The sequence below is a fragment of the Saccoglossus kowalevskii genome, chromosome 7 (assembly GCF_978046115.1).
Source record: "Saccoglossus kowalevskii chromosome 7, keSacKowa6.1, whole genome shotgun sequence".
In the NCBI taxonomy this organism is placed as follows: Eukaryota; Metazoa; Hemichordata; class Enteropneusta; family Harrimaniidae; genus Saccoglossus; species Saccoglossus kowalevskii.
The window spans coordinates 24,432,893-24,447,054 of record NC_140647.1 but is presented as its reverse complement, the minus strand read 5'-3'; the positions used below and the strand labels follow the sequence as shown (position 1 = coordinate 24,447,054).

General features: G+C 33.0%; 1 protein-coding gene across 1 annotated transcript in view; it reads left to right on the top strand.

The window, feature by feature from the left end:
* Positions 1-9,617, top strand: part of LOC100372184 (MAM and LDL-receptor class A domain-containing protein 1-like) — a 41,939-nt gene extending 32,322 nt beyond the window's left edge. Inside the window, 13 exon segments of the mRNA XM_085501870.1 lie at positions 120-369; positions 639-779; positions 4,589-4,936; positions 5,030-5,158; positions 5,303-5,439; positions 5,512-5,718; positions 5,949-6,156; positions 6,941-7,093; positions 7,604-7,648; positions 7,858-7,954; positions 8,384-8,429; positions 8,816-8,851; positions 9,147-9,617. Coding sequence (XP_085357996.1) covers positions 120-369; positions 639-779; positions 4,589-4,936; positions 5,030-5,158; positions 5,303-5,439; positions 5,512-5,718; positions 5,949-6,156; positions 6,941-7,093; positions 7,604-7,648; positions 7,858-7,954; positions 8,384-8,429; positions 8,816-8,851; positions 9,147-9,212 — 1,863 coding nt within the window. The 3' untranslated portion in view covers positions 9,213-9,617.
* Positions 9,618-14,162: the final 4,545 nt, after the last annotated feature.

Below are 14,162 nucleotides of genomic sequence, written 5' to 3'. Positions count from 1 at the left end.
AGGGATTATGTTTTGGTCATTTATGTGTCGAAGTTAATACTACTCAAAAACTGTCGGATAGTATATATTTGCTTTGAAGGTACACACTAATTTCATAAGTGTATGCGTCTGTCACTTAGATTGTATTGGAAGGAATGACTGGTTCATATTTTACTGGTGATATTGCGATAGATGATGTAAGTTTTAGCAGTGAATGCATCAGTGGTGGCAGCATTCCTGGCGAAGTGACAACAACAGATACGCCGTTGCCAACATGTGTAGAAGATGAAAGAATGCTAGCTTGTCAAGATGGATCAGGATGTTTTTATACTTGGCAACGGTGTAATTTTTATCCAGAGTGCACAGACGAGTCAGATGAGAAAAATTGTGGTGGGTATTTTAAAATGTACCAAGATTATAGTTTATATATAACTACATGTATATTATTTGAAATTATCATGAAAGGTTTGTAAAGCTATTATGAGGTATTGTGTTTTAATACAATTACACATTATATAAAGCAATGAATTCTGTTTTCTATAAATTGAAGTTCATGCAGGGTCTAACATTCTATAGTTCTGAAATAATAAATTATCACCATCTACTTTTCCTGTGCCATGATGATTTAATGTTTATTTTTCTGTTCTATTTTTAATTAGGAAAATCCTGTAATTTCGAATCAGGTTTATGTGGCTGGATAAATTCTTTATCAGATCAGTTTGATTGGACATTGGAACAGGGATCAACTCCTTCTATAAAAACTGGACCAACCAGCGATCATACATTTGGAAATGAACAAGGTATATATTTACAACAGGAAGGAGTGCAAGGTGTAGAAGAAAAAACAATTAGCATAATTTATCGTTTTTTTGCGAGGTTTCCAAAAGTCGTGATTGGTGATGTTGACCTTTGACCTTAGCTATAAGATACAATCTATTCATATTTAAAACAATTACGCACATACATTTCATTTCGGCAATAATTTAACGTTTTTTTATTTTTTTAATTTTGAACATGGCTGGGTGAATTACATTCAAAAACCAGATACACGTCATACAAGTCCAATTAAAGAGGCCATTTCTGAGCTACAAAATCATCAAAATAAAATATTTTGCTATTCTGTGACCAAATATCGGTGGTGTATGAATAGACATTATACAGTTTGATATAGCCTTCAAAATAAAGTATCTTGCCATTCTGGACACTGATTTTGGTAAAACATAGACAGCTATAAGTGTATGCACGAATGATGGACATTTTGTAATAACGAATGGTGTTCCAGAGCTATAATTGTTGATATGCTTTGAATGATGGTAATCAAACTGTCCAACTACATTATACATTATATATCGCACATCATGACAGGCAGTTTCTCGGGTCATTATATCTACATGTACTCATATCTATATCCAACACAAGTGTTTTTGACTCCCATGTGCGAAGCACAAAATGGGAGTCTTTGCAGTTAGTGTGTCTGTATGTGTGTATGTGTGTGTGTATGTGTGTATGTGTGTGTGTGTGTATGTGTGTCCGACTGTTCCACTGCTATCTCAAGAACCATACATCGGTTTTTGATGTAACTTGGTGCATAGATGCTCTGGGCCAATGCGCAGATTTGATTAGGTTTTGGTAAAAATCCATGCTCGTTAATTACCTAATTTGCATGATAATTAGCTAATTTTTAGCTGTTCTATGACTGTTCCACTGATATCTAAAGAACCACTCATTGGATTTTGATGAGACTTGGTACATAGATGCTCTGAACATATGCGCAGATTTGATTAATTTTTGGTAAAAATCCGTGCATATTAATTACCTAATTTGCATGATAATTAACTATTTTTTAGTGGTTCCATGACTGTTCCACTGATATCTAAACAACCACTCATTGGATTTTGATGAAACTTGGTACATAGATGCTCTGAACTAATGCTAGGTTTTGATTAGTTTTTGGTAATAATCCGTGGATACTAATTACCTAATTTGCATAATGATTAGTCAATTTTCGGTTTTTCCACTGATATCTCAAGTACTAATCATCACATTTCAATGAAACTTGGTACATAGATGTCATACGACACTGTACAGACCTGATAGTTTTTATGGTAATATCAGTACATATTAATTACCTAATTTGCATAATTAATTAATTTTCAGCATTTGATATAAGTAGTTAGCATTACATTTCAATGAAACTTGGTACTTACATACTCAAGGACTATGCAGAGATTGATTGTTTTCGATAAATATTTGTGCATATTAATCACCTAATTTGCATAATTAGTTAATTTTCAGCTTTTCCACGGGTATCTCAAGTACTAATCATCGCATTTCAATGAAACTTGGTACATAGATCCTTTAGGACTATGCAGAGACCTGATTAGTTTTAGGGTAAATAATTGTGCATATTAATTACCTAATTTGCATAATTAATTTTCAGCTTTTCTACTGATATCTAAAGAACTAATCATCACATTTCAATGAATTTAGAATTATGCAGACTCAATTAGTTTCCGGTAAATATTTGTGCATATTAATCACCTAATTTGCATAATTAACCAACTTTCACACTGATATCTCAGGTACTATACATCACATATCAATGAATGTACATGGATGCTGTAGGACAATAGACAGACCTGAATAATTGTGGGTTAAAATCTGTACATATTAATTACCTAATTTGCATAATTAACCAATTTTAAGCTTTCACACTGATATCTAAAGTACCGTAAAAACTCCAAAATTTCGACCGGTTTTAAATAATTGGTGTTAGAAATGTGACGTGTTTTTAGAGTCAAAATTAAGGTGCATTTTCGGACGGTCGAATTTTTCAGAATAGAAATCAGCAAAAAAAAATGGGGTGATAGACAGTGTGCTTCATTAGTTTTTAAAAAATGCAATGTCCGTCAATTGACGTAAACTTCCTCATGTTTCACGGTAAAAGCAAAGGTCGTGGCCGAGTTGTAACTCAAAATCTAAACAAAGTCATCAATCAGTGAGTATTATGACAAGCAAAACAAAACATCAAGACGCGGAGAAGAGGTCAGCACAAAACTAATAGGTCAAAAGACAAAGCTGTCTCGCACTACCTAGGAAAACTTGCGAATGTTCGAAGTACAGGTACCCATTGGACAAAAGATACATGGAAGTTTAGCAAACGATCTCCCCGACCCAGTGCAATGTATCCGGTTAGAATCAAAGCTCACGTGTCCCTTATTTGAGGGACCAAATTCTGCCGTAAATTCGCCCTTGGATTAAAAAATAAAATGGGATTTAAGAAAATAAAATGGGACTTTTAAGGTGTATTTTGGCGTCATTTTTCGGACATTTCAATCAATCCTGCCGGCTAAAATAGAGTCTAAGTTTTACCGTAGTCATTGACGTCTGTCTATTCAAGAGTACACGTGTATGATTTTTATCGTGACTAGCGTGAGCGGGTAAGCTTCCTTTCGAGAATGAGCTGTTATCACTGTGAACAATGTTAAATTATTCTTCAGATGACCAGTTTATTTTTTAAAAACAACTAATTTTTTTATTTAAAAAAAATCATGCCGTTTTCGCATCAAAATCCAAGCCAAAATATCGTACTACAACATCAATCTCTTCCGCATTGCGTTCAATAACATTAACATATTTAAATAAGCTATGGTAATTTGAACACGTTGGCATCATCCAGCTTTTTGATTGGTTAATTAGCGATTTGACCTATTTGACCTAAGAGAACATGGCGGATATCCGACAGCATCAAACGTTTATACGAGACCGGAATCATTCGCTTACGATGAAACTAAGTTGACTTTTATTTGTATTTCATAACCATTCAACAAATTTATTTTGTGTACATTATTATAATCACTACTGAGTACAGTAATAATCAACAATTCAGAAACGCAGCATGCCGAGATTTTTGTGTTCGTTTTTATTTGAAACTTCGTTTATTTAGAATATATTTTCGTTACCAATAAAATAAAAATCTCTCAGTCAATCAGAAACCCGGATTCATGCCTTTGAGGAAGGTCCCGTTTGAACGCTCACATCGTTTTTTTTTTCGTTTGGGGGAAAACTAAAACTGGTCGCAATTTTCGAATAAGAATGAGTCGACAATTTTTAGTGGAGTCGACAATTTGGAGGTAAATAAAACACCGAAACCCGGCAAATAAATAGGTGGTCGAATTTTTAGAGGGGTCGAAATTTTGGAGTTTTCACGGTACTAATTATTCCATTTCAATGAAACTTAGTACAAAGATGCTCTAGGACAATGTACAAACCTAATTAGTTTGGGGTAAAAATCTGTTCATATTAATTCCCTAATAAGCATAATAATTCATAATTTTTTGGTTCTAATCACATTTCAATTAAACTTGGAGACATAGATTTTCTGTTACATTGCGCAGACCTCATTAGTTTTACACTCAAATCTGGTCATATTAATTTTCTGATTTGCATAATTAGTTTTCAGCTAAGTAATTTCGAATTATATTTAATGTGTCTCCAATACTCTCAGCACATGGGAGTTCTTTCTAAGCTTTCTTTGATTTGATGTTACAAACATCTTTTTTTCTTCAAAATGATGTCTCTAAATACATTGTGAACATCTTCCCTGCAGGTCATTACATGTACACAGAAGCAGATGCTGAGCCACGTAAAAGCATCGCCCATCTACAAACCTTACCATATCAACACAGCCGTGAAGATTGTCAGCTGACATTCTGGTATCACATGTATGATTTCTACGACAGGTATATGGGGACACTGACAATTTATATTAAATATGGAAATCATAAGCCTGAACAAATATGGAGTGTTGCTGGCAATCGGGGCGACCTTTGGCAGAGTGCTACAGCAGTGATAGGTCGACATGAAGAATTTATCATTATTATTGAAGGGAAGCGTGGTTTAAGTATCTATAGTGATATTGCTATTGATGACCTGAAATTTGAAAATTGCTACGATGGTATGTTTGCTCTGTGCTTTACTTTGTTGATATCTTATAAATGCCTCGGGGATTAAATGAAATGACATCATTTCTCTCATTATTATTACTCAGCTAACTACATCAGACCATGTGATGAGACAGTGGAGTTTGAATGTCAAGTTGAAAGTCGGTGTCTACTATTAGATAAAGTATGTGACTATAAACCGGATTGTCAAGATGGATCGGATGAAATTGATTGTGGTAATTATAGTAGTATTGCTTGAGTTGCATTGCATTACTGTGCGTGATCAGGTCTGCTATTCTTCTGACATGTAATACTTTGTATGATCTTACTGTTATGCTCTGTTTACATAACGCACCTTGATAGTTCAAATATCATTTCAGGTGTGAAACCCGGAGATTGCCATTTTGATTATGACAAACCATACTGTGATTATGAACAATTGGATGATGATGATTTTGATTGGATAGCAGGAATTACGACACCTAGTAATTTTAGTGGTCCTGATTTTGATCACACTGTGGCAAATACATCTGGAAATAGTAAGTACATTCGTATTACGGCAGGAAAAGATAATAGCTTACCATCTGAGAAATATATGTCTACCAAATAGTTTAACTAAATGATTCAAATTTCATTCATAGGTCAGTTTCTTTACGTTGATAGTACAGTTCAAAATGAAGGTCAGATTGCTCGCATTGCTACCACGATATTTTTCCCAGCCAGTAATGGTGTATGCACAATGAGATTCTGGTATCACATGCTGTCTTCTTTTGCTAATGATGTGGGCATTCTGAGAGTGAGTCTGTTACCAAAATTATGTCATTATTGGAGGCAACATTGTTATAATAAAGAACGCAATTGAAAATAAATCAAGGTGTTTTCTTGGTTAATTATTCTATCCAGGCATCTATCACTGATCTCATCTCGTGTTGTCTTGGCACTCACTGTCAGTCAATATACATACTCTGTCATTGATCTAAGCTCAGAACTTACATTTTGTGTAATCATGTGACCATGTCCATTTAGGTATACACAGAATCAGATGTTGAAAATGATCAGAGATTATTTATGTGGCAAAAGAGCAGAAATATGGGAAAACATTGGAACTATGCTAAAGTAGTACTCAGTAATCCACATAGCTTCCGAGTTGTATTTGAAGTCATCATGGGTGAAAAAGAACAATCAGATATTGCCATCGATGACATTACTTTCACAAAGTCATGCCACTCTCCAGGTAAGCTTAGTTGTACTAGTATGTTATTATTATTATCTGCTGAGAGCAGACATTTATTGGAATAGTGCATTTCTAAGACCTGTCAATTAGATAAGTGTAGTAAACCGGTATGTTGTTATGATTACAAATCAAAAATGTGTTCTTGCCTATTTCCAATTTTGGCGAGTATTTTATTTTGCTTAAAAATATTACTGGACTATTATTCGTGAACTTTTTCTTTACAATTCATGTTATATTACCGGTATAGATATATACGGGTACATTGAGATTAATACAGTACATGTAGTATTAATTGAAGAACACATTGGCTAGATTTTCGTGCCATTTTGCTTAGATATGTTGCTGAAACTATTATTTGTTAAAAGTTTTTTTATACACTTCAAGTTATATTATCCTATGAGGAACATTGGGATTAATACAGTACATTCAGTATTATCTGTGGAACGTAAATAATATTTTTTATGTAATTATGATGACTTTTTTTAGCCTGCATTTTCCTCACAATATGATTAGATAATATATTATTGCATTGTTTCAAGACTCTTCTTCTCATATTTGCCATGCAAAAAAAAGATATAGCATTTGTTAGTAAATCTGTTATCAATTAAATTATTTTCAATCGACAATGCTGTAACAGTTATTCTATGTTTATACTTTATAGATCGTCTTCATTGTATTCCCGGTTAATTGAATTGATATTGTTGAGGTGTGTATGATTGAGTGAACGAATTAAATGTTAATTGTCTCAGACAGTTTATAATTATTACTTTGTGTATCACATTAGACGATGACACAGCAATCATTCCAGGTATATGTACACGTAATCAAATATATTGTCCTGGTGATCAGATATGTATATCTAAATCCTGGTTGAATGATGGGAATATCGATTGCCCAACTGATTGTTATGATGAAGAACAATTCAGATATAATTGCGGTAAGTTTACTTTCCATATTATAACGATTATAATGTAGATTTGCATGCTATTACTCATCCTATTTTAGGTTGAGTGGACTGTATTACATTTGTACACATCAACAGTTATTATATATTTGTGGAACGTGTACTGATACAATTAAACCCCTTGCCCAATAACAATTATAACCTCAAATTTATCAGATAAGAACACATTGTCATGGTATACCATGCCTGCGACATGGGAAATAATAATACACAAAAGAAATACAGCTATCAGGATTTTAGTCACTTCATTTACATATATTATGTAGATTGGGAATCACACATTGACGTCACTGTTATTTAGCTTGTTTCATTATTATCAGCTCTCACTCAGGATTGCAAAGTATATCCTGTCTCTATAGCAGTTGATAGTGATAGTGCCAATAATATACCACACACACATACTCTGTGACGTGTTCCGTTGTATTACTTAATTAAGGATGTTGATAGTGAAGTACATATTTTTTTCTCTTTTTCAAAATGAAGAAGCTGCTTATGCACCAAGAGTTGGAGAAGGAAGTGAAAGTTCAAGTAAGTTTATATTGTCAGTTGGCCCCTGACATGCAGTTTTGTTTTTGAAATATGTTCTGTAATTATCAGCCAGGTAAATTGTCCTGAAACTTTAGCTATTGATTACAAGTACCTTTATTATTCAATTATTGCCTAGGCATGGTGGATCATTTCATTGTATTTGTAACATTTACAATATGTAATGTACTTTTATTTTAATCATCTATCAGATGCTGGCATTGTAGCTGGTGCTGTAATCGGTGGTTTGGTTGTTGCAGGAATTGTCATTATTCTCGTTGTTGTTACTCTACGAAAATTAAAAGGAAAGTGAGTAGACTAAAAGTTATATTGCTTGTGAAAAAATACGTAAACACAGACCGGATATTATGAAAGTTTGCAAGATGTAGATGATTGCCAGACATTTTTCTGGCAGTATATCGATTCATATTAGTCACTGGGGACAATGTTGTTGTTTACACTGGCTTCACATACAGTTGTTTATATACACTTATAAGCAGCTGCAACTAAATGTATAGAACAACAAGTAAACATGGCTTAATATGTCAGATAACATCACCCTATATTATGCAAAAAGATAGATCGTATATGAATTCTTCAGTGGTACAGTTCACCTTATGATGGAACAGTATTGTATGGATTAACATTGTGCAGACTATTACTATAGCAACAACGATGAATCCTTTCAATGAGATTCATATACACAACGAACAATATATATTTATTTATTATTTTCAGGCATTCAAACTATAGATTTGGTAGTAGTTCCATCTTCGATGACAAGGTAATAATTTTAATTTTATTTATAATAGTGGTTGTATGAATAACCCAGGTACATGCGCATCGGGATTGGGGGTCAATATATCAACATATGATTTACCCCTGCTAAACTGACGATTTATTTGAAACTAAATTTTTGTTTTTCGATTAAGCATTAAAAAATAACGGTTAAACAATTCTAAAAACTTTCAAGAAAGTAAATATTTCAAAGAAAGTAACAGATGAGCTTGGTTTTTAAATAAAAACAACATCACAAAAATACGAAACTAAAACTAGAGCGTCAACATCAATGATGAGGTGTGCCTGTGGGCTAGATGTTTTTGTTTGTTTGCAGTCTGATTTTGAACCTGCCTCCGTTTTCACCATGCGTTTATTTCATTATATATGTAGGTGCAGATGAGTAATTTAAAGGAGTCTCAATCCGAGGTGAATATTATATATCTATGTAATCATGTATTTTTTGTTATATGTAATTTCTATCACAATTGTCGTATATTTAAACTTCATCACCCCTTTTTTGATGTGTGGTAATAATCCACAACCGAAACCACATGTAATGTTTCACTCTTAGACTAGTATCCTTACCAGAGTGGTCTACAATATCAACTTATTATCATTCTCGCAATGGTTAGCAAATTAGATATATTTGAATTTTATCTGATTGTTGATTGTTATGATTTATTATCAAAATTGACACTTATTTTTGTCTTTATCAACACAGGCTGGGGGTGTATTTTCTGTTGACAATCCAGTGTATGATTCCACCACATCTGAACACCAAGACTGATTTTTATATATACTGGAAGTAATTGGAATACATTTTATACCGTTATTCCTGCAAGAAAAGAAAACAGATTCTTCAAAATTAAAACCTATGAATATTTCATTTTGTAAATACCAAGGTGTATTGTTTTTAACTTGTGAATGTCATTATTTTTTTGAAAGATGTAGTGATAGTCATGTGAAATTTGTGTATCATAGATTTTTTGTTGTTAACACAATACTATTGCATGGACTGAAACTAGCATGAGTGGCAAGTCAGTGATATACTTCATGATACAACCTTAAACTGAATATGCGTGTCTCGTTCCGAATAAAAAGCCCATTAAAGCACTGCATAATTTATTGTTTATATATATGTATTTGAAAATCTTCATTACTTTGAAAATTTAATAAATTACAGTGATTGCAATTGTTTATATATATATATATATCTTTCATCCCTAAAGTGGCTGAAATTCTCTACTATAATTATAGAATTAATCAAAGAAAGCTTAGAAAGAACTCCTGTGTGCTGAGAGTATTGAAGACACATTAAAAATTAATTCAAAATTACTTGTATTTGGGATATTGATGGAAAAGCTGAAAACTAATTATGTAAATCAGGTAACTAATATGAACAGATTTGAGTGTAAAACTAATAAGGTCTGCGTAATGTAATATCTATGTGCCAAGTTTCATGGAAATGTGATTAGAACAAAAAAACTATGAATTATTATTAGAGAATTAATATGAACAAATTTCAACCCAAAATTAATCAGGCCTGTCTATTGTCCTAGAGCATTTATGTACCAAATTTTATTCAAATGTGATGATCAGTAATGGAGATATCAGTGTTAATTAATTATGTTAATTAGGTGATTAATAAGCATAAATATTTACCAAAAACTAATTAGGTCTCTGCATAGTCCTAGGATCATTGAAATGTGATGATGAGTATTCTTTAAAAGTTTCATTAAAAATCCAATTGGTGGTTCTTTCAGCGGAACATTCATGGACAAAATTAACTAATTATGCAAATTAGGTAATTAATATCCACAATTATTTACCCTAAAACTAATCAGGTCTCTGCATAGTCCTAGAAGATCTATGTAGCAAGTCTTATTAAAATATAATGATTAGTACTTGAGATATCAGGCGAAAAGCTGAAAATTAACTAATTATGCTAATAAGTTAATTAATAAACACAAATATTTACCCCAAAACTAATCAGGTCTCTGCTCAGTCCTTGAGTAACTATGTATCAAGTTTCATTGAAATGTGAGGATTACTACTTGAAATATCAAAAGCTGAAAACTAATAATTATGCAAATTAGGTAATTAATATGTACTGATATTACCCTAAAAACTATCAGGTCTGTGCAGTGTCCTATGACATCTATGTATCAAGTTTTATTAAAATGTGATGATTACTACTTGAAATATCGAAAGTTGAAAATTAATTAATTATGCAAATTAGGTAATTAATATGTACTGATATTACCCTAAAACATTCAGGTCTGTGCAGTGTCCTATGACATCTCTGCACCAAGTTTTATTGAAATGTGATGATTAGTACTTGAGATATCAGTGGAAAAGCCAAAAATTGATTAATCATTATGCAAATTCGGTAATTAATATTGCACAGATTTTTACCCAAAACTAATCAAATTTGTGCATTAGATCAGAGCATATATGCGCCAAGTTTTATAAAAATCCAATGAGTGGTTCTTTAGATATCAGTGGAACAGTCATGTAACAGCTAAAATCAGTTAATTATCATGCAAATTAGGTAATTAATATGCATGGATTTTTACCAAAAGCTAATCAAATCTGCGCATTGGCCCAGAGCATCTATGCCCAAAGTTTCATAAAAAATCAATGTATGGTTCTTGAGATATCAGTGGAACAGACGGACACACATACACACGCATACAGACACACTAACTGCAAAGACTCCCATTGTGTGCTTCGCACACGGTAGTCAAAAATTCCTTCCACAGCCCACACTACAATAATCATACGCTAATCGTGGTCTACTACTTGTTCCAGTCCACAAATATATAACATCTGAAAAATACATAAATTATACTCAAATGCTTCTAACCTTTTAAAAACTAGCCATTTGCACCTTGGTGGTGTTATGAACTGGCCCTCGTTCAATTGTGAGAACATGTACTCATATATGACCACTCTTGAAATAGACTGGTTATCCATGGCCAGAAACATCATACAATGATTTACAATATACAAATTGGTTAAAATGTACAGTTGTCATAGTTACGACTGTGACATAGTAACAATACATGGTAGGTCACAACGAATTATGTCAGCTACCTTCGGCAGGTGAACTAATAAGATGAATAAAATAGTTTTATCATCAGCAACTTACAAAGCATGTTATATATTAGTTGATGGTGATTTTGTGTGTTTACTAATGCTGTTCCAAGGTCGTATTTCTGACATTCATTGACTGATTACACTAAGACTTTACATATTATATACATAGACACATTCACTCATAACCATTTCAATGTCTAAAATCACGCATTCCGAAACCGGATTTCGGTCATTCATGAACATGTTTTTTTTTTTTAAATTGGATATGTACACTTAGCATGATTTAATCTCAATGACTGTCATCTCCGAATCAAATTGAAAATCTCTGAATGCTGTCCCAGGGTCTTGACAGATCACATTAATCACACAAATAAACATCATTCAACTGATGCAAATTACCATTATAAGACATTTTTTTATTTTTGTGTGCAATTGCATGACACTTTGTATTCACACATAATCCACCAATAGGAGCTGTGTTGCTTACAATGACTTGTCTCCAAAGATTTTGGACGTACTTGTGACCAACATCATTAGTCAGCGTGCACACATGAAACATACATTTCAAGAACACATATATTTGATTGGATATAGATGTATCTTCATGAAAAATCTCTATAATTATTTAATAACCTCTTTTCTGACTATATAATAAACCTAGAACAAAGGTGATTATAATGTTTTTGATTTTGGTACAGGCAGCACCACGTATTTCTTTGTTTTAAGATTGAATGTCCATTATTCGGCAATTTATAACTATGAATATCATAGATCCGTGGTACATCGTGGCCATTTCAAAATGTAATCTCATCCTTACAATTAATTAAATAAAAATTTAGTATATTAGTCTTATTGTTGACTCGTTGTTAACATAACTCTGTACTATGATACTGGTGATATATGAATTGGGTGCCATAGGATGGTACTTGATGGCCAACCAACCTAATCAAATATGTATTTTGCATTGTAAGAGTGCAAAATAAGTTATTAGGATATTAGTACCAGCTGTTTTATACGCATGCGCATTGGCCGATTCTGTCAAATCTCGTCATCTGTTTTGGGGCGTGTCTGGTCGATGTAAAATTGTTTCCGATATAGGATAGGATGTGAAATTGTTTCCGCCATTGGGTAACGGAATTAACTGGTGTCTGTATGAAAACCGCTGTAAAGTGGCGGTAAAATGAATTTGCGCGGTTTTACCAACATAATAAACCAAACTTAGAACTCGCGATACTGGTGCAGTCGACTATGGTCGAACAACCATGAGAAATACATGGCGGGACTTTGGTGTTTCACATTTAGCACAGAAATATAAGACACGCCCACAGTTGGACAACCAATCATTTTATTATTTGTCACGATGAACCACGGATCATCTGCACGTCCTTTGTAAACACCACATACACGATGTGCGGCTTCCTTTGTGCGCAATCAGCGTCAACTTCATGAGAGAAACAAGACGCACTTGCTAAGCCTGGTGGCGCCCTACTATTTCATCAATAACCAAATATACCGGTACTATTATCCTGTTCCCGAATTGGACATTTGTTTATTTGGAGTAATTTCCCATTCTACGCCAGGTTCTTAGTAATTAATGATTCCACGTATTTATTTGGCCGTTATTTGACAGGCGTAAAATTCCATAATGTTAATTCGCGGAAATTTAAGCACACTGATACTGATAATGGATTAAAAAATTGCCACAAAATGTACCACGGATCATCATATTACTGACTCTAAGCCAATTTATAATGATTACAAGGACATTGGCCAAGACTACTTAGGTTTGAGGCCAGAGAAAAGTGATATTTGTTCAACCAGTGCAAAGGATAATTACAATAAAATTGGAATGATTTGTTATATATTTGTAATTAAAAAAACAGCTGACTATTAGGATTCTTTGAAAAACTACGTATACTATAATAAAGTAAGTTATATTTATGCTGACTTTTAGTGGTATATGGCAATTACAGAAAATGGAAAATACAAATTATATTATAGATTATATTACGACCCTGAATACATGAAAGTAACTTCCACAATGCATTCTAATGGAAGTCAATGTGATGATCGGTATATTTTATGTTCCCAAATTGGTGTGTTTTTGTGTTTTTTACTATAATGGATTGGTATGCAAAATTGTCCCTTCTGTACATTTTATTTGTAGATCATATAGAGAGTTGGCAACATACTGATTATTGGCAAATATGGGGCAGTTTAGAACTATCCTATACGATTTCCAAGAGCAGATTTGTTTGTGAATACTAACACCTAATTACACGAAGAACATAGAACACTTTTTTGGGGTATTTGAAACCAAAATTATTATTCGAGCTCAGCAGCCAATCAGCGACGGCGTTACAGTTAGATGACAATTTCGGTTTCAAATTCCCCGGCTTAGTGTTCTAGGTTCTAAAAATAAAAAAAATAAAAAATAATAAAACAATTCCTTCAGTTAATCCAAAATTTGTTGTGTAATTTCAAAGCACTTGTTGATATACTGTGCTATCTGGATGACAATACTATCATTATTTAACAGTGCAGTGAACTGTTCTTCAGGAGGCAGGTTGTGATATGTCTGTTGAAGTTAATTTATCACATTTATTAATTAAACATTTCTGTTTAATATTCTTCAGCA